The following is a 21,379-nucleotide window of genomic DNA, read 5'->3' as shown; positions in this document are numbered from 1 at the left end:
GATACGTTTATCAGTGATAGTACATTGGTAAATTTGGATGAATGTTCTAACTACAAGGAAGCAATGGCAGGCCCTGAGGCTACCAAATGGCAAGAGGCATTGGACAGCGAGATCAAGTCCATGTATGACAACCAAGTTTGGAATTTGGATGCAAATGGATCTTCAAGAAGAAGACAGACATGGATGGAAATGTACACACTTTCAAGGCTCAACTGGTTGCGAAGGGATTTACTCAAACCCCAGGGGTTGACTATGATGAGACCTTCTCACCAGTAGCTAATATTAAATCTATTAGGATAATGCTCGCCATAGCTGCGTTTAATGACTATGAAATTTGGCAGATGGATGTCAAAACCGCTTCCTTAATGGGAAGTTGGCTGAGGATGTTTACATGAGTCATCCAGAGGGTTTTTTAGATGCAAAGTATCCAAATAGAGTGTGTAAGCTTGAGAAATCAATCTATGGAGTGAAACAAGCTTCTCGTAGATGGAATCTTTGCTTTGACGAAAAGGTCAAAGAGTTTGGCTTCTCTATAAGTGAAGATGAATCTTGTGTATATGTCAAAGCTAGTGGGAGTATAGTAAACTTCCTTGTATTGTATGTTGATGACATACTTCTTATAGGAAATGACATTCCAACTTTGCAAGAGGTTAAGTCTTGGCTTGGAAAATGTTTCGCTATGAAGGATCTAGGAGAGGTTGCCTATATTCTAGGGATTAGGATTTTGAGAGACGGAAGTAAAAGGAATATTAGACTTAGTCAAAGTACATACTTGGAAAAGGTGCTAAAGCGTTTTAGCATGGAGAATTCCAAGAAAGGAGAACTGCCTATACAGAGTAATACCAAACTGAGTAAGACTCAGAGCCCGAGTATTGATGAAGAGATAGCAGAAATGAGTAGAGTTTCATATGCTTATACTGTTGGATCTATTATGTATGTTATGACATGTACTATCCCTGATGTGGCTTTTGATTTGATCATGATTAGTCGTTATCATGGAAATCCAGGTAGAGCTCATTGGACAGCAGTTAAGAATATTCTCAAGTATCTACAAAGAACTAAGGACTGGGTCCTTGTGCTTGGTGGCAGTGATACGTTGAGAGTAACTAGGTATAGTGACGCCAGCTTTCAAACATACAGAGACAACTTCCGTTCTCAATCTGGTTGGGTGTTTACCATAAATGGAGGAGTGGTAACCTGGAAAAGTTCCAAACAGGAAACGGTGGCTGGTTCTACCTGTGAATCAGAGTACATAGCAGCGAGCGAAGCATCAAAGGAGGTGATTTGGTTGAAAAACTTCATCGTAGACCTTGGAGTTGTTCCATCCGTCAAGGAGCCAATGGAAATTTTCTATGATAATGAAGGAGCGGTTGCCTTGACCAAGGAATCAAGAGATCAAGGCAGATCAAGAAATATCGACAGAAAATACCATTTCATCATACATCGAGTAGAAGATGGTCACCTCGTTGTAAAGAGGGTGTCATCTGAATAAAATAATGCAGATATCCTCACAAAGGGTCTGAGTATGGTCAAGCACGTTCAGCATGCTAGTAGCATTGGTCTGAAAGATGATATTAGTTTTAGTAGTTAGATAGTCAGTTGAAACTTGTAACAAAATAAATGTAATTGAATTTTGGTGATTAAATAATAGAGAATTATTTATGAGTTTGTTTACTACCTTTTGTCAGTTGTTTATTGTTGTGTTTCACTTTGCATGTTTTACTTCCAGAATAATTGGATTATTCAAAGTCCACAGTCGATCGTACTTTTGGAAGTAAGTAGCGAATTAAGACTGTCATGAACTGAATTGTAGACTGTCTAAAGAGTTTTAGACATAGCAATGGTATTGTTGCAATGTTCATGAGTACTTAGAAATGGAGATTTAAGTATTGGATTAACACACGCTCGTAGAATTACTTCATGGAATTTATCACGAGTAATTCTGAGACGATAATATCTTATAATCTTGAAACAAAGATATATATAAGTTGTGGTTTACAAATCATTTGTACATTGATAATATGTAAAACTTGGTGTTATAAAACATATTGGTGTGTATGATTTGGTGAGTAAATGGCACAAGCATGTAAGTCAAAGTTTATATGTTCCTTTTTTCCTAACAAGAACAACGATATATGTGGGGCCCTCGATGATTTGGTGTTGACTTTTAGCGTCGGTCTCGGCCAGGACTTAATTGATGTGTTCGATTAGAAGTTCTATGTCATTACAAATCAGAAGTCGAGAAACAAATTATTGGACAATGAGATTGATTATGTTCCATGTCTTATGTCCGAATGATATCTTGCAAAATAGAGGATTATATGATCACTTATCTTAGGACACGTAACTGACTGGGTCAGAGTTCGACAACAGCTTTTGGTAGCTACAATTTGCTGATCAATTTATTATAGTTATAGAATTATCCAAGTGGGTGACTGTTGGATTAGATTTCTAAGCCCATAACTATAATTGGTATATACTTGAATTGATGGTAGCACAGTCCTTTTAGGTTGCCCTCAAACCTAGCATATGGACAGGATTATTTTGGAGAGAGGGAGAATCATTTATTATTTGATTAATAAATTGAAATATATAATTTTTAATATATTATGAAAATAATATATTAATTAGAAATTATGATACTTAATTAATGATTAATCAGAAATTAATTAGAATTAATTTTAGGATTAACTGGATTAATTAAATGTGCATGAGCTGTTTGGCTATTTATTGATAGTTAAGGAAAAAGACTCTAGAACCTCCTTGTAAGAGGTTGGACGAAAACTTCTAGGAAGGGCCTAGAATTTTCGTCCAAAGGCTCTTGGATGGAGGCTCATGGGTTGCTTGGTCACCAAGCAAAGGGATTAGGGTTTCCTCCTTAAACCCTAACTTTGGCTCTAAGCTACCTCACCTATATAAAGGGCCTTGGCCTTCACAAAATTAGCACCTCCAATCCTAGAAGAGTCTTGTCTGAAATTCTCCTCCTCCCTCTCCATAATCCTTAGTTGCTAGTCTTGGGTGTGAACCATCAGAGGCACTACACTTGTGGTGCTAGCTGCCAAAGGTTTTGAAGAAGTAGGATTCAAGATTGTTTACAATAACAATCTAAAGGTTAGTTTTTCTTGTCTTATGAGTTAGATGTTCATAGGAAAGTTTTGTAGGTTAGTGTTTATAGTATGTTGCTAATATGAGAAAGACATATATCAAACTAGGTTGCATATGCCCTAATCAATTAAATTGTTTGATTGTTTTTCCGCTTAAGGCATTGTAGTTGTAACCTCTATCGCCACGACATGAAAACTGGTTATTTTCATTTTTTCATTGATTTTGGTTTTTGTTCGTTTTTACGTGTTTTTTTTCGGTAGTTCATGACCAGGGGGTCATCTTTTAAGATTGTGTCACCCTTTTAAGATCTGGAATCCGAGTTCCACAAGAAAAAAGATAAAAAGGAAGGCGAATCTAGTAGCCGCTTCAAATCAGACGAGGTAACAACTTTTGAAAAAACTCCTGACAAGAAAGGAACAAGATACGAACCAGAAGCCGAGAGCGATTCAAAAAAGGAAGTCAAAAGCGAACCCGAAAACACAATGGTGGTCATCACGAGAACGATCATGGAGGAGTATAATAGGCGGATGCGTAATGACAATGGTTCGGGTCTCATACCAACAACATTTCCAGCCGCGAAAAACTTTGTGCTCAAGGGACATATTTCATTCTATGGAAAGGATCACGAGGATGCCTAGAGACACAAGGTGTTAGACATTGCAAACTACTTTAATGTTCCAAATATTTTCACACGATGCGGTGCTACTTAGGATGCTTCTAGTGACATTTGTAGGAGCAGCAAAGGATAAGTTAAAGTCACTTTCACCTGGAGCAATCACGACATGTGCCAACCTTCGGAATGAATTCACTCAATAATTTTTCCTTCCTTCGAAAATAGAAAAGTTGAAGAAGAACATCCTGAATTTCCAACAATTAGATGGAGAGTCTCTATATGAAGCATGGGAACGTTACAAGGGATTACTTTGTAATTGTACTCAACATGATCTTAATGTGCAACAAGAGATATCCACCTTCTACAATGGAATCAACGTGTACACTCTCCAACTCCTTGATTCTCAAGGTCCAATGACTAAGAAAGATCCAACAACCAACAAGGTGTTAATAGAAGAGTTTTCTAAACACTCAATAGAATATCATAACCCTCAAGACGATTTGACGAGAGGAAAAGAAAATGGTGATGGAGCTTCAGAAGGCTCAGCGGGAAATGTCGGTTACATATTCTATTAATGCCTAGCAGGAAACGCGGTTACATATTCTATTAATGCCTAGCAGGAAACGCGGTTACATATTCTATTAATGCCTAGCAGGAAACACAGACGTTACACAACAATTTTTAAGTTATCTGCTTCAATCTTCCAATCTAACTCCAACTAATAATCAACATAATGAAGTGGTGAAAAGTTGTAATTGTATTGTTGTTGATACGTCAGAGTAGTGTAAACAATATTCACAATGGAAAGAGGGTTATCCCCTCTGAACCGACAAACAGCAAGAGCATGTAAACATGGGAATCTTTCCATCTTCCACTTACCACATGTACATGTATGTTGATAATAATGGACAGTTTGTGTGCTCCTTTCGGTTTCATTTATCCGTAACTTGGTTATAATTATGTAGACACCTTCATTATAGCCAAACTCGGATAAGTTATGGCTTTGTGCACGAGTGCCACGATTAACAAAAAGATGCCACATATATGGTGGTAGAGGTGTATTGCATTTCATTGCAATATCATTGTATTTTCTAAAAAGTTGCACAATTTTATTGAATGTAAGATCAATACACTCCTTGATCGGTAACTGCCTTGCTCCTTCATCTCTTAGAGTCTTACACTTTGCTACCCAATAACTACTTTTACTTTCATAAACTTTAAAATCCTTATTTTGGGCGATCGACCAAAGCGCTACTGCCTTTTTTACCTGTTCACTACTTTCAAATAGCATTCCTAACCTTATTTTGTTTTCTAATTCCTTCCAACAAGCTATATGAATGTTGTATTGGAAATCAGCTAAGTCGTCGTCGCCTACATCTCCAATATCATTCATAAAGTTCAGAACTGGAGTTTCACAAACATCATCAGAATCGTCCCCAACATCACTTAATGACTCACTAACATAATCTTCACTAAGTGGGGAGTTGGGTCCATCAAATATGAAGGCATCATCTGCCTCAAATCAATCATCATCAGGCAAGGGAAATGGTACATTTGTGGGATTGGCCACAAAATCACGAGATTAAACGGGCTCAAATACTTCAAAATTACGAAGAAGATCTACAAAGCTAGTATTTGAAGGTCGCATTACTTGTTCTTGAGTAATGTATTCAACTAGTGTAAAAACTTTATCAAATTGTAACTGTATGATAAATAATAATATAAAATACATAAATTATAATGATAAATATAACGTTTCACATTAAATATATGCAATTTAGACAAGAATGCGTATTTTATGATTAAGTGATGAAAGAAGGTTGGTAATTGAAGATGAAAATGTGAATGAAGGATAAAATAAACTAAGAACACATTTGATAGAATAGTTATTTTATGAAGAAACTATGAGAAAAAAACTGAATTCAGTATACCAAATTTATAGTGTCAAAAAAATGAACTGAAAATATATGATTTGACAATTGCTCTTGCTTTTTCAGATGATCAGTGAGGAGTTTGCTTTATTATGTGAACAGTAATGTGTTTAATTTATCAGATGAATAGTAGTTGTCTTTTCTTTATCATAAATAGTAAAAGAATCTTTATATTTTGTAAAAGACAATAAAACATAAAAATTTATAAATATATTGATTTTTAACATTTTTTAGATAATATATTCGATATTGATATAAATTTGAAGGTATTGACGAGATCTTTATATTGTTATATTTAAATAAACTAATATATATATATATATATATATATATATATATATATATATATATATATGTGTGTGTGTGTGTGTGTATGTGTGTGTGTCATCACCTACTTGAAGTACGGTACCGATATTTACAATCTTTACTTATTTTATTTTATATATATATATATATATATATATATATATATATATATATATATATATATATATATAATGGACAAATTTATCTATAATATATAAAATAATGTTTTAAAAATAAAATTTGTAAATAGAAAATATGATATAAGTAAAGGGTTTAAATTAGAAATTAAAAAGGCTTAAAATGAATTTTTTTTTTATAAATAATAACTAAGATATAAATTAAAGATTTAAAATATAAATTATATATGGACTAAAACTGAAACTTCCGATAAAACCTCCCTATTTTTGCAAAGTGATTTAAAAGCACCCCATTTTTGCAAAAGAGTTTTTTAAAACGCCTTATTTCTACAAAAAAAAAAATTCTTCTTCTTCACAAAAAATTCCTGCAAAATAGATCAATACAATTATTTTCTAAACATATATTTTCCAGGACAAGATTAAGAACTATTTTATGTTCATATTTTAACAAGTTTTTAAACGAAGGTTTAAAGAAGAGAAAGATTCTGAACCAAAAGAAGAAAAAGAACACGTACGTATACATTCCCGTAGCACTTAACCTATTTAATTTTTTTTTTAATTTTTCAGCTTGAAAATGTTAGTTAAACCCTTATATCCGATTACGTAGTTGCTTTGAAAAGAAAATCAAAGTTCCGATTACGTAGTTGCTTTGAAAAGAAAATCAAAGTTCCGGTAATTATATCATAAAATATAGGCTTGATACTTCGGTTTTAACTGGAATTATGATTAGAGTTTGGCATTGGTCAAATTTGGTTGTTAGTAACTTCTTTACATAATAACTTGTTAAGATCTCAAGCACTCAAAGACTTACCAAATTTGTTTTTTCAGATATACAGATGGAAATTGTATATGTCCCTAAAAGATTAAAGAACATCACCAAGAGGGCATCTAAAATCAATCGAGTTGTAAAAAGTTAATCACGTTTAAAACCAGAGCTTGATATCTTAAGTCTTTCGTAACTCATTAAAATTAGACATAGAAGCATTTTAGAACTTGGAAATTGTAGGGTATTACCCAATGAAGGGAACCCTTCCAGAAATTCTCGATGGCCAAGGGAGACACAAGGCCAAGGAGGGGGTTTGGAAATAGTTTTCAACCAGCAATTGACGCGCCTCGGTTATTACCTCATTAGCTGCGTCATTGCCCCAAGCGCAAAGATGTTTTCAAAGCATACCCCCCACTCCACCTTTATAATATCCTCTCTTTCAACCCAATCAAACCCTCCACCTATGTGGGATTAATATTTAACATTTCCCCCCTTTCATTTAAAGCCACCAACTCTAGTTATCTCTTGAATTCTCTTCATTATGCTACAAATCATATTTTGATATTTAAATAATAAACGAATTTCAAAAATTATTACTTTTAACGACAATTTCTAACATTGCTAATTAGTGTATTATAAGTTGTAACAAATTTGCATTACTTAAAGTTCGAAATTTGCCCTTGAATATATGTATTATGTATATCAAAATATGAACATCTTACGAGATTTCTAATCAACTGTCAAGATTAAAGACCGTATGCTATCATTTTCATTAAAGTAATTTCAAGGGATAAAATCATATTCTTGAGAAATATTCTATCATGCATCATTTTAAATGATCTTCTTTTCAAGAATTGATTAATTTTACAAGCGGATGTTTATGAGCTTGGATAAAAATGTAAAGTCAAAAGCCAAAACTTGATCTTTATCGACACAAATGCTTGTGAAAGTATTCAATGGACGTTTGTTGTGATGCATAACTAGAGGTGCAATGTGCAAATACCTATATGGTGCTGGGATGAAAAAGCTCATTGCAAATAGACCCAATTAAGTAAAAACACATAATCAAGTCCTATTGAGTTATTCTTGGCAGGGCGACCGGTCTTTAGGCTCGGTATCCAGACTAAATAATAGTTTTTTCGTCCATCCATGTGGTATGTCAAAAGCTACAGTTTTCATCCAAATATTTAATTTGTTGCGCACATGGTCCGTAATGGATAGTTTTGTTGCATGTTTGTTACATAACGTAATGGTGCAACCATTAAGTCCATTCCAAAATTATCTTTTGTTATTTTCTCTTTCATTTACTTTCTCAAATATTCTTTATTGGTCATCTATCCCGTTTTCAGATATTTTTTTTGTTCATCATGTATCATAAACCCCTTTTTTGTGGGTTTATTATATCATATTTGAGGGATTAGTCAAACACAACTGTCACTAGGATTTCATAAAAGCTATTTGTCAATATCAAGTTTTTGCAACTGAAAAACATGGTCTTCAAGACTAGTAATCATGTGGTGTTCTTGTTATCTTTCAAGTTTGAACCTTTTTTGTCCACCATATTCATCTCCATAGAAGATATGATAATGTATAATGTATTGTTGAGTTATATGCATATATTTGTTAGTATTAAATGTTGGGTCTTAACTTGTGTTTCGGCTTACTGATAACAAAAGAGGAAGACAAAGCTTACTTGGTTTCTTGGTAACAAACAAAAAGTAAAAAAGAAGAGAGATCATCCCTTCAAAACCATGTCCTTCCTCAGTACTTTTTTGCTGTGTTATGCAGTAAAGCTTCCTTGGTTTCTTGTTATGTAAACCATGTGAATACCTGAGCGTCTAATGGAAGGGAAAAGAAAAGGTTAGATGTTAATCCCAAATCGGTGGAAGGTTATATTGGGTTGGAAGAAGAGAGTAGGATAAAGGGAGGATTGGAGGCAACTTGAAGAGGCATCTTTGCGCTTGGGGCAATGACGCAGCTAATGAGGTAATAACCGAGGCGCGTCAATTGCTGGTTGAAAACTATTTCCAAACCTTTGACCAGATGAAGTTTAAACTTTTTAAACAACTTCATCTGTTCCCAAAAAAAATGCAACATTTTATTCTTCTCTACTAAGATTTCTATTCAAAATGACCAACCTACCTACATGTGACATTGGTTTCGGTCCACAAGTTCCTTTGCTTTTGTCAATGAGTAATGTATTATGTATGTGCCCAATGTAACAATACATTTTGTTTGTGATACGGAGCAGGCAGCAGTTAATCATGTATTTCATAAGGTCTACAACTGTCCTAAGATGGACTTGTTTTTAATCAAAATGAACAACGAATTTTTTAGGCCTTCATGTACCTGAGATTTTAACAATTGTATCTAGAAACTTCTATCTTCATACACAGACTTCAGAATCAACCAAGTTTACTCAAACTACCAAACTTGACCGATTCTAAATTCAAATCATAATTTCGGTTAATAAAACAAAAGCATCAACCCTACAATTTTTTTCAAACACAATTGTAAGACTGTTGACCAACAATAGGATCTGTCATGAACTGAATCCACTAACTAGGATCATCATTTGTCGTGAAAATCATGATTTTGCTTTCACAGTGGCTTGTTTGGTGATTGAGGTATAATTTAAAGACCGTTTTACCGAAAGTGTACAACTTCGATTATTTTAATGAGTAACGGGACAATGACATATTGATTATAAAATGTGATATTTGAGGGGTTATGGGCATTCATTGGTTTATTTGCAAGAAAGGTCCCACAAACATACAGGTTGTTATTGTGGTTAGGTATGAATGGTTATTGTCATTCCTAACAAAGAACTCTCCCGATTCTGAATCTGAAACTCTTTTGCTTTATGAATAAAGTTAGATTCTCTATTATTCTCTACTTTGAAGTTGACAAGAAAGCTCTACTTTTACAAAAACTAAAGTGTCAACATAGAACTAAAACAATAAAGTACAGAAAAAAAAAAATTAAGTGGTATTAAGTTTTATAGTCTCAAGTCTTGATAAAGAGAAAAGAATAAAATCCCAAAAGAAAACAGATAATATGAAAGTCTTGACAGAGGGGAGAAATACATGGTGAAATCAGAAAAGAAACTGAAAGCATACAAAAAGACAAAGTAGTAGTAGCATATACATGATACATCCTTCTATGGAAATGGAATGGAATCCTCAACCCCTTTGTTGTTTTGGTACACAATTGACAATTGACAATACATAATCATACTCAAACTCATAATGCTTGCTGCTGCTGCTGCCCTACCACCTGCAAAAAATTGCCTCGGCTATGGCTCTTCTCTATCCAAAGAATATTACAAGAAAAACTTATCCACACAAACACAAACACACACACCAATCAATCTTTATCTTTATTATTCTTCTTTTAACCAACGACAACTCAAGAAAGAAACTCCCTCTACCACCAACTAACTGGAACTCTTCTTTTAGTGTTGACCAAATCAATAGGACCCCATTTGTGGCATTCCAAATGGAGGCATTGGAGGCATTCCCATTCCCATTCCACCCATTGGCGGTGGTGGTTGACCATATCCACCACCGCCCATACCAGGCGGGGCAGGTAGAGCAAGTGGCAGTAGCTGGGCATACATGTTCTGCAACCAAACCATGTCATGTCAGTAATCCATCTCTTCTTTAATTTATTATATAATAAATCCATTTAAAAAATATATTAAAGAAAATACCTGCTGCTTGATGACATCCTGCTCTTCATTCTCCTTGGCTTTATTTTCCTTGACTGCCTCTATCTTGTCCTTGATTAACTCATCAACTTTCCCGGTATATTCACGAATAAACTATGCAACAAAACACAAAACAAACAAATAAATAAATAAATAGAAAAATAAAATCTCTCACCAGTCACCTCATTTAAATAAAGTGTAAAGAATTATTACCTGAAGCAGATATGGGAAGGCAAAATCAATCATGTTGTTCAACCAGGCCAGCTCAAGTGCAACATCTGCACGGATTAGATCATAACAAACAAACAGACACGAAGCAAAGCATTCTTTCTTTCCCTGCACAACAAATAAAGTTAAAAACAAAAACATTACTATCACTATTACTGCTTGCTTTACTCTAAAAAAAAAAAAAAAAAAAAAAAAAACACTTAGTAAAATAGACATACGTACCTGCTCAATGAAATAAACGAGCAACTCTTCTGCAAGCTCACGATCCCCAGATTGTGATGCAGTCTCCATGGCATCTTTGTACACTTTGTCTTTCTTGGACAATGCAATGGATTGTTTCCATCTACCTGCCTTCTTGTAGATATATGCAGCAACTCGCCTCATCTCAAGAAGTTCGTGTTTCTCAATCTGCCCAAAAATTAAATGAGTATATAAAATTTTTGGTCCCCGAGTATAGCTGATTTTTTTGCAATTTTGGTCCTAATTTGAGGTTTTTGTAACATTTTCATACCTATTCCAAGACAATGACTATCTTTTTGGGACCAAAAACATTACCGAAACCTAAAATGAGAACCGAAATTGCAGAAATTTATTTTTTTGGATCTGAAACTGCAAAAACCAACTATCCTCAGGGTCCAAAAATAGTATTTTTACTTGGAACACCAACCAAAAATGTTACAAGAACCTCAAATGAGAACCAAAATTGCAAGAGACAACTTTTTTCAACTAAAAACAGTAATTTTACTTGGAACAAGGACCAAAAACGCTACAAGAACCTCAAATGAGAACCAAAATAGCAAAGGAAGGAACTTTTTCAGACCAAACTTGCAAAAATCAGCTATTCTTAGGGACCAAAAATAGTAATTTTTCTTGGAACAGGACCAAAAACGTTAATGTGGACAAAAATTGCAAGAGAAGTTTTTGGGACGAAAAAAAAGGTCGCAGTTGAATGAACTAACCTTTTGTGCAAGGCCGATCTGGTCAAAGTTATCATGCAAATCAATAGATTCACGCAACCTATCATAGTCTTCCTCCTCAACATATATTTCATTCAATGCCTCATTAACAGCCGAAACATTATTGCTCTGAACTGCAACCATGTATGGTTTCACAAGATGAAGGTGCCCAGCCTGTAAAAAGCATAAAGTCAAAAACACTACACCAATTTATGACCATTTAAAAATAAATATGATAATATGATTATATGAATATGAATACAAACCTTGCGCATAATGTCAACGACACGAGTATGGTCAACACGAAGTGCAAGGACATTGAGAACATCATTGATAAGATCCGGATGCTCTTGTAGGTAAAAGTGAACAGCCTTATAATAAAGCTCAACATTTGCGACTTTAACTACAATATCCTTGAACTGCATATGGTCCCAAGCATCTGGAGAATGATTCATGACAGTGGTTGCAGCATTATCAAACTCATCATATTGAATATACAAATATGTGAGTTCCTTCCAGTGTTGTTGTTCATCACATGCACGGATTAGCTTTGGGATATTGAGACGTGTTGAGAAGAGCTTGATATGTTCCATGAGTTTCTCGTAACGGTATCTTGCATAAAGAACACCTAACTCGGTGAAGATGCCCATGTGAGCACGTTCCAAACCTAGACCACTTTCCATTAGAGATATTAGCTCGTTGAAGCATCCTCTGTTTTGGTAGTATTCACTCACCTCTTCCAAATCATCCACCTAAAAAATCCACAAACAAAATACTGAATACTTACACTTCCATTAATATCAAAAAGCAAAACAAAACATATGCCCATATGTCTTGCATCGTTTTAGACTAGTGTTGGTGAATAATGCAACAATGAATTTGGTGTTTTCCAATATCACAAAATGACCACCAATTTCGCAACAGATCATTTTGTGCTATGGATCAAAAAGGTGGTCAATTTGTTAAATATCACATCACAAAGTGATTATTTGTGTTATTATCCCTTGTTTTAATAGTATGACAATAAACTCAAAATTGATTAGATACGATTGATTATTTTGGTTAGAGAAATTAAATATCCTCCTACTTTTGTTCCTACAAATCCTCCTACCCAATTAAATGATCATATTAATATACTAAAATATCATTAAATGAACATTAAATGTTACACATGTCACTATTTAATTGGGTAGGAGGATTTGTAGGAACAAAAAGTAGGAGGATATTTAATTTCTCTTTTGGTTATAATGTCTCGTAATATAATCTATAAAAGTATTATAATTATAAAAGGTATGAGTTAATTTTGTTAAAAGCTAATAAATAATAGGGTATTATAATATTATTGACATTGTATATAGGTTAGAAATATATATATATATATATATATATATATATATATATATATACTTAGAATATTATTATAGTTTTTTGAAATGATGTGATGAAGGATAAAAAATGTGACCTGGACAATAATATTGAGGCCACAAATCTGAGCCAATCGGAATTCTTCAGCATCAACACAAGCAAAGCAAACTTCTTTCCATGTCTTTGAACTATTGGCTTTACGAGCAGCATCAACAGCACCTTGAAACTGTTGAAGCCTTACAAGTGTGACAGCAAGCTTAGCCCAGTTGGAAATGAAAGCATATATGATCTTAGCAGCTTCATATAAAGCTTCATCAAACAAGCGATCACCAACGTTTTGAAGGTTAGCAACATTAGGCATGAGGATAAACTCTTCAATGTCACTCAATCTATCAATTTTCGCATACGCGTATATAAGCTCACTGTCAACCCTGGGCTCTTTCGTCTTTTGTCTAACCATGAGTAAATATTTCACCAGATCATGGTAGCATTCAGTGTCCTCAGAAGCACGGATAACATCTAAAAATTGAGTGGCATCATCAGCGCGAATGAACGACTCGATCGCCTCGCTGACTAGGCCTTCTCTCAGCTGGGCTTTCGCCACCTGGCTCCATACAGCGTCTTCTTCAACACGGAAAGCAAACTCAACAGCACGTGGAATACTTTGGATATTTTCTAACAGAACATTCACTGCTTGCACGTTTAAGTTGAACTTTTTGAATATCGCGTATGCTTCTTCGTAGAGCTGTGCTTCTACAGCGACTTCTCCGACTGCAGGTCCATCGAAGTTGTCTAGACGATTGATGTAGTCCATGACGCGTGATGGATCAGCTTTAATGGCTGTTAAGATGAGAAGGTTTTGAAGGTTGAAGTTTCCACTGAAAGCAGAGTTTTGAAGAACAATTTTCTCGAGAAGCTCGATTAGCTCGTGGGGGAGATCAGCTGTCATGAAAGCTTTCACAGCAGCTGAAACTTGCTCGGGGCTTTTGCTTTCGGGTAAGGCAGTAGAGACAACTTGATCGATGAGCTGGCGTCTGTATTCGTTCTCAGGGTTGAGAACCTTCTCCCATAGATCCGCATCCATTCTCTCCACAACATATCTATAAAACAAAAATATATATTATTAGTTAACAAGTCCTCAAAAACATCTATTTGTTTAAAGGAAAATAATAAATGATCAACAAGTTAAGTACCTGGCTTGCAACTTGAAGAGAGAATTCTTGTTTGTGACATTGACGAGTTCTTCATCACACTGGCCTCTGCGGTATGCAACAACAGCAAGCGTAGGATCGCGCTTCTCACAGTACTTACCCACAACACGTGAATCGTAATAGGGGTTGGTGGTGAGGAAGTGCTCTGGATTGTTATTGCTATCTATGATGATTTTACCCAAAGCATTGTGGACATGAACATCTTGGCTTCCTTCACTCACAAGATGCTCTAAAAACTGAGTAAGTAACCGTAGCCGGTTCCTGAAGAGCCACAAATAAACAATAATATAAGGATTCAAACTGGAATGATAAACAAACAAAAGCAGAAATAAACAAGAGAAGAGAGCAGAGAGCAGACCTCTTTTCACATTCATCCACAAGGGGCTCAACTGGAAGCAAAGAACGAACAGATAGAATCAAGCCTTTGATGAAATCTTCAGGGCACTCATCATCTAGAAGCTGCCCTACAACTAAAGGAGCATTCCCCGGGTTGACCTATACAAATATATCACACTCTCAGACACACAAACTTTTTGCAAACACTTATAGATGAACAGAAAAGATTCTGTATACCTTCTGAACATAACCTTCGATGTAGCGGAGCATGTTGTTGGTGTAGAGATAGTGGGTAAGATCTGGGACAAATCCAAAGCGATCACACACATTGATCAATGGCCTTGCATCTGGAAGCTTGGCTTCCATTAAAAAGTTTTTGGCCTTCTCAGCATCATAAAAGTTTGATTCTCTTGTTACACGCTCGACCTCCTTAATTTGTCCAGTTTTTGCAGCAGCCTCGATGTACTTAAAGTGGATATCAGGATCCTCACTGTCACATTGACATTAGTTAGTGTAAAGTAAGAGTTTTGCATATATATATATATATATATATATATATATATATATATATAGGTGTCATTTTTAACCAGCTTACCTGGAGCTCAAATACGACCCCAAAAAGAAGTATAGACCTTCATATGATTTAAATTGCTCAAAGAGTTTGATACATGCTTCAACACCTAGCTGTTCACAGTATTCTTTGGCAACCTACAGTTCATACAAATGTCAGTAAATTGGTCAACCACTTCTGCTTCCTTTATTTGACTTCAGACTTTGACCTTTTACATAGAATTTAGGGAGGTTTTTCTTTTCTTTTTTCTCATTTTAGTTATGGGCAAAGTAGCTGAATGAGTAATGATGTCTGTCTAGATCATGTGTTATAAGGTCTGTTTCCTTTTTAGACTGAATAAACCATCATAATGAGACCATATGACCATTTCACCCTTGAATTCCAAAAAAAAAACTTCACAATACTCATCAACTTAAAGTGAGAGGAGTTGGTAGGAAAAAAGAAGGGCAAATAGGTATAGAGTTGATGTCTTAAATCTTAATACATTAAACCAAGTTTTTGTCTTCACACATTAAGTCAGTCTGTCCAGATTAAGTCAAACAGAAACAGCCATGTATAGCTGTACAGATTAAGTGCTCAACAGATTTTGCCCGTTATATAAAAAAGAAACAGCCTTTAGTGTTACTACTTACCTGTACGATTATCTGAAGATTTCCCCTAAGATTGACAAGTAAAAGATCCTTCATGCACTCCAATGCCCACTCCTTTGATAGCGTCCCAAAAAATTCCACAAGAGACTGAAAATAAAAGACAGTCAAGTTCTACTCCATATAACCTCACAATGTGAAGTACATGAGTCTAGCAACAGACAAACCTGTGGCTCAATTGCATGAGTGTTGACAATAACACGTTTGATATCTGGTAGTTCACTGTAATGCTGCAGAAAGCACAGAGTTTGAATCAAGCACGTGACATATATTTCATGGGAAACAGAGAAGTTTGTGGAAATTAGCAAACCTGAAGGGCTCGGACAAAAAGACCTGCTTTCTCACAAAGTTGAGCGATGCGAGGACGATCATAGTGACTGAACATACCATTTGCTAATATCGCATCAGCAACGTTAGGAAATGTCACGAGATTGATTTCAAGAACCTATAGAAAATAAAAATTTTAGAGAATGACTTCTACAGTTAGATGGCTGAAGTTTATTAGAATCAGTGAATTTACCTTAGTTTGCAAGTGAGCATGTTCTGGCAGATTGGGCTTAAGGACATCCAAGAGGAAAGCTGTTGCCTCACGTATTAAGTTCCTCTAAACAGATCGAATTTAGAAAATTAGCATTTTAAACCGGTTTTCATAATTAGCAAATGCAGACAGGTTATAAGTTAAGTTAAAATACCTGGAGGAAAAGATCTGTTATTGTGTTGTAATCAACTGGACAACCTCCCTCCATTTGGGACATCATCAAAGCAAAATTAACAGCACCCTACAGAAAGAACAACAACGTAATTAATCATAATTGCATGAAACCAAATCCAACTCTTAAACATTAAGAAAGACAATTTGAGCATTGAAATAACATGTAAGTTTATTATTCACTGAATAATTTATAGTACCTGAGGATCTGATCGAAGAATTGTTTGCAGAAGGAATAAATAATCAGGTGTATACCCAACCTGCACAATATCAGGCATACTTATAAGATAACGTATGGCAGTAAGAAGTGTACTAAACCCACCCACTTGAGATAAATTTCTACCAGAACACCAAAAATTACTGCAGTAAAAGTAACACCTACCTGCTTGGAGTATATCAGAATTTTGTCAAACTCCCTCCGCTCAGCAAAAGCTGCAACAACTTTCGGTGTTGCTCTTGCTTTGATGTAAATTTTCAGTGCAAGATCATTATCCACAGTCTACAGGTAAACAATAAAAACAAGTTTTAAATGTGTAAGATGTGCAGTAAAAAAAACGAGAACAGTTGGTTAATGCAAACAGCCCAAAAGCATCAAATTTCATGTTTTATACCTTCACAAGATCTCCAAGCTCCTCACTGCACTCCAGCTTGTCCTCAGCCAACCAGTTCTCCAGAAGATTCTTCTTGTTCTGATTGACAACAAGACGAGAAAGCTCCAATGATTCAAAAGCATTTAGCTTCCCTTTAGTTAGAAGGGTCCCAAAATACTGCAACAGTGGTGGTGTTTGTCCAGCTTGCACAGGCACACTCTGCATATGACACATATGGAGGTTAAAAAAGGTCAAAATGGAACCCCATAAAGGTTAACATCCAGAATAAGTAAGATAATATTATTACTTAGAGAAATAGACACCTGAAATTTTGCAACTGTATCTGGTGTACGCAGAATGCCTTGAGGAGATTCTGCAGCAAGTTCAGCAGCTTCTTTGTACTTGGTCTGAGCAAACAATTCTTGAAATCGTTGAACAACCTGGGATAAAAAGTCAAATCAGTCAAAGTGAGCTGCAAAAAATATCATAACTTTACTTTCTCTAAACTACAGACAGTGCTAGAAACATGGAAACACTTATGGTAGCATATTTCAATCTACTTTCAAAGTTAGTTAAAGAAACAGAAGAGTCGTTTGAAGACAAAAAAAGTAAAAAGATTTACCAAATTCTCTGCACCAGGAAGATTTCCTCTTTTGGCAAGATTCACAGCAAGCTCCAAGTTGTTCAACTGTAAAAACACGTTGGTTTCATCAGAACAAAGAAAATGGTACATTCATCATGGACGGAGGAAGGTTATATGCTTACTTGTCCACTGACAAAAGGCACGATTGTTGACTCATTTACAGTGGCGAGTAAGACCTGGCCACGTCTATTGACAGCATAGAAGCCTCCAACTGATGAAGCTTCAGAGGTAAGGAAAATTGGGTCTGGGCTAATTCTATTCCTATACACTGCAGTAGCCGTTTCAAGGTCATACACAAATAGAAGTCCCAGCTTGGTAATTACATAGATCAAACTATATTTGTGGGATATCTGCAAAGTCAGAAATTGAATGTTAGTTAACAATGCAACTCCCTATTTCAAAACACAAAATGACTGACAAATTACCTGCATGGCAACTGGAAAATCATCTTGAAAGTCGGGAGGAAAGAAAAGGTCTGCTTGCTTCTTAGTGAATGAGGGTTTTCCTTCATGTATAGAAACAAGAAGCATTAGCTTTTATAAATAAGAATTAAGAAAGCCCAAATGAATGAAAATAATGTGTTGAGACTTGAGAATAAACCTGGTTGGGCGCCAAGCTCAATGACATGAAGTTTTGAAGTAACTTGTCCAGCATTAGAGCTTTTTGTTGCAAAAGAAATAAGAATCGAAGGATTCTCATTGCCAGGAACCTGTTGAAGGCATATAAATATGTTATCGTTAGTTTGTTACCAATGCAAGCGACTTAGATGGAAGGCAATTCTAAAAAAAAAAAAGGGGGGGGGGGGAACCCATTTTAAGTATGGTACTAACAGAAGGGGAAGGATTTGTACTTTGAAAGAGGCAAAGGATGCTGCATGTGCTTCAAGAGCTTGACTGCGCTGCTGATCAACAGAAAAAAGCTGCATGTTTCCTTTTACTAGCTGAGGTCTCTGCTCAAATCAGAATGGTAGGAGAGTATTATTAAAGCTGAAAATTCTGGTCAGCAATTTACCATAGGTGGTGCTACATGCTCTATACTAACAAATACAAACCTCTGGTGAGCCAGGGGCAATTCCAATCAACACCAACCATTTCTCAGATGGATCACATCTGTAGTTGATTATCTGATTGTTTGATAGATTAGCTGTTCTGTCGAACATCTTTGTAGGTTCAGAATCACCTGTAAAGAAAAGAACGCATCAGGTTCACAAAATATAACCTTTAGATTATACACCAAATGGAGAGAAAAAATGAAGCAGTGTCAATTCAGGGAAAATGATGGCAATGTACCCTCAATTGACCAATGATATACAGAGGTCTGGGTCACCATGCCCAACATCTTGGGGGTAATCCACTTCCAAAAAACAACCTGGAGAAGAAAGTATGATAAGATCATGTACAACGTCAAAATTAGCAAACAAAATGAAAAGGCCAAAAATCATTAATTAAAACTTCATTGATGTCACCTGCTCAGGCATCTGATGGGACTTCATTTTGGCTTTCATCTCAATATTGAATATTTGTAAGTGGTCCTGAGTAGTTCCCGGCAGTTGAGCTTCAAGAAAATCACACCATCCATTAGGTATACAAGTAGAAACAGGCCTAGCTATCTCTCTGAGAACCTTCATATGAGTTTTATGTGTTCTTGGTACATTATGTTGTAAAGTATAGATGATTTTAAACATCACACAGTAAATGGAGGACAAAGCAAAGCAGGTTTATTCCAAGTCTTCTACTACCATTACTTTTTTCAAATACTGCAAACTTTTTGGTACTTTTTAGACTAATCCAATTAAGTTGTGAGTATGAGGGCCTCATGCGCCAATCAAAAAAATCAATAGCTTAATAGATGTAAACTTCTATCAAAAGCATGAAGAGAATTTCGAGAGCAGTGAACACTGAATTGGAGATCAATATTACCAAAAATTCTAAGGTCCGCAAGTAACTTTGCAAGAATAGTGGGACTAAAATTGCAAATTCTAGTACACTATGCAGCCAAGGAGTGATGGTATTCATACCAAAAGGTTCAATATGGATCAAACAATAAACTGTACCCTGCCCATCCTACAAAAAGTTACGGAATATTTTTTTTTGAGTTGTCCAGAAGTAAATACAACACGTCACTTTTGAACCAATAAGAAAATTTTATTTAGTCGTCCTCATTTCAGGATAGCAAAGATCTTAGTTATAACTGATTTTGGTCAACAATACTTGCTCAAACTAAAACCTAAAAGTTAATTTCAGACATTCTTAAGTTTGACTAATAGTCGAATAGTAATACATTATAACAAACGCAAATTCAGTTGTCACAACTTCCACGGTACCGAGGAGGCGAGGAAGTACCTTTTAAAGCCAGTATCCTGGAAACAGGATTCATAAGAGCTGAATCAGCAGTAATTGGTCTCCTCAGTGGCTGCATAGGCATGCTCATATCGATAATCACCACACTATTCTGAGGAGATGTTTCTCGGACACAAATGAACTTATCTGACTCCATTGTGACATTGGTAAACGTGATAAACTGGGGATTGATCCCTACGCTGGGCAACTGCAGCAACAACACATAAGTCAAACCCACTAGAACAATGCACGCATAGCCAATGATTAAGGAACTTATAAATTGTTATATCCCACGGATCTAAAATTATCAATTAAAAACAAATCTGCTTATCCAACAAATCTAAGCAATAGGAGAGTAGATAAGCTAGCAAAGTTGATCACTTCTATCAAATTAACACTAACCGAGACTAATATAGGTAGCTAAAACAATAGAATAGAGCTAAATTGAGTTATGCTTATAATATTAAAGTGGAAATCTATTCTTATACAACAATAATAGGCTTCGAAGAAATACAGTAAACATATATCCTCTAATTTACCAAATCTATACAATATGAGAGTAAAAAAGCTCAAAATTTTAATTTCGGATTTCAATTAACCCTAGATAACTCAAACATATTACGAAAACGATAAAATCATGTAAATTGAGCTAGGTTGTGTACAATACAAGTGTGATCTATTCATCTATGTGCATATAATAAAACTAGGTTTTCGGGGAGATTCACATACCGTGAGTGCCTCTTTCATAGTAATTGGAGCGTTAGCGGCCGCCATGGTGATGGCGAAAGAGATCAAAAAGACGGCAGATCAGATGTAGATATGATCTATGAGATACTTGATTTGATTGAATCGCCGGCAAACGAATTCCGGCCTACCGGACAAACAGACGCTCGGCGATCTCCCAGAGGTGATAGATCTAGAGAGAGAGAGAGAGAGAGAGAGAGAGAGAGAGAGAGAGAGTCTGGTTCTTCTAACAGCGAAGACTTGGAAAAACACAAAGCAAGAAAGAATTCGAAATAAAAATAGAGCGGAGAGAGAGAGTGAAGAGGAACAAAATGAAAATTACAGCTTTTTCTCCTTTTTTTCTAATAAATTTTAGAACAACCTTGTATTATGTTCGACTTACAAAAATACCCTCAACATATATTTTATGGTTGTTATAAATTTTCTATGGAATGATAAATTTTATTTGTATGTTGTTCTCATAATAAATGTTA

The 21,379-nt window shown here is 35.4% G+C and overlaps 1 protein-coding gene, 2 non-coding genes and 1 pseudogene across 3 annotated transcripts; 1 reads left to right on the top strand and 3 right to left on the bottom strand.

The window, feature by feature from the left end:
• Nucleotides 1-3,945: 3,945 nt before the first annotated feature.
• Nucleotides 3,946-4,052, bottom strand: LOC145135353 (small nucleolar RNA R71). Its single transcript, XR_013719815.1, has one exon. It is a non-coding gene; the product is annotated as a small nucleolar RNA R71 (small nucleolar RNA).
• Nucleotides 4,053-7,098: 3,046 nt separating this feature from the next.
• On the bottom strand, nt 7,099-7,251 carry LOC145135171 (U4 spliceosomal RNA). Its single transcript, XR_013719638.1, has one exon. It is a non-coding gene; the product is annotated as a U4 spliceosomal RNA (small nuclear RNA).
• Nucleotides 7,252-8,809: 1,558 nt separating this feature from the next.
• LOC145135172 (U4 spliceosomal RNA) lies at nt 8,810-8,936 on the top strand (annotated as a pseudogene).
• A 1,012-nt stretch (nt 8,937-9,948) lies between these two features.
• Nucleotides 9,949-21,162, bottom strand: LOC145129392 (Clathrin, heavy chain). The gene is made up of 30 exons (XM_079064085.1): nt 20,892-21,162; nt 20,166-20,370; nt 19,289-19,377; nt 19,113-19,191; nt 18,875-19,002; nt 18,674-18,772; nt 18,424-18,532; nt 18,249-18,328; nt 17,946-18,173; nt 17,803-17,868; nt 17,504-17,620; nt 17,202-17,399; nt 16,973-17,089; nt 16,791-16,850; nt 16,574-16,660; nt 16,402-16,485; nt 16,192-16,326; nt 16,049-16,111; nt 15,867-15,971; nt 15,259-15,371; nt 14,901-15,153; nt 14,686-14,822; nt 14,310-14,588; nt 13,214-14,216; nt 12,018-12,503; nt 11,755-11,925; nt 11,018-11,203; nt 10,781-10,903; nt 10,571-10,681; nt 9,949-10,480 (listed from the first exon to the last, which is right to left on the bottom strand). The coding sequence occupies exons 1-30, from the start codon at nt 20,934-20,936 to the stop codon at nt 10,328-10,330; spliced, it is 5,109 nt and encodes a 1,702-aa protein (XP_078920211.1). The 5' UTR covers nt 20,937-21,162; the 3' UTR covers nt 9,949-10,327.
• Nucleotides 21,163-21,379: the final 217 nt, after the last annotated feature.

This window comes from Lactuca virosa, chromosome 8 (assembly GCF_052849685.1).
Source record: "Lactuca virosa cultivar CGN04683 chromosome 8, Lactuca_virosa_CGN04683_v6, whole genome shotgun sequence".
In the NCBI taxonomy this organism is placed as follows: Eukaryota; Viridiplantae; Streptophyta; class Magnoliopsida; order Asterales; family Asteraceae; genus Lactuca; species Lactuca virosa.
This window is presented reverse-complemented; position numbering and strand designations above follow the sequence as displayed.

Excerpts from the sequence above, each read along its gene's own strand:
- LOC145129392 (XM_079064085.1), bottom strand. The coding sequence starts at position 20,936 with ATGGCGGCCGCTAACGCTCCAATTACTATGAAAGAGGCACTCACG. Across the intron at positions 20,371-20,891 it reads CTATGAAAGAGGCACTCACG|TTGCCCAGCGTAGGGATCAA; the intron begins GTATGTGAATCT and ends TTGTTGCTGCAG. Across the intron at positions 10,682-10,780 it reads CCTTCCCATATCTGCTTCAG|TTTATTCGTGAATATACCGG; the intron begins GTAATAATTCTT and ends TTTGTTGCATAG.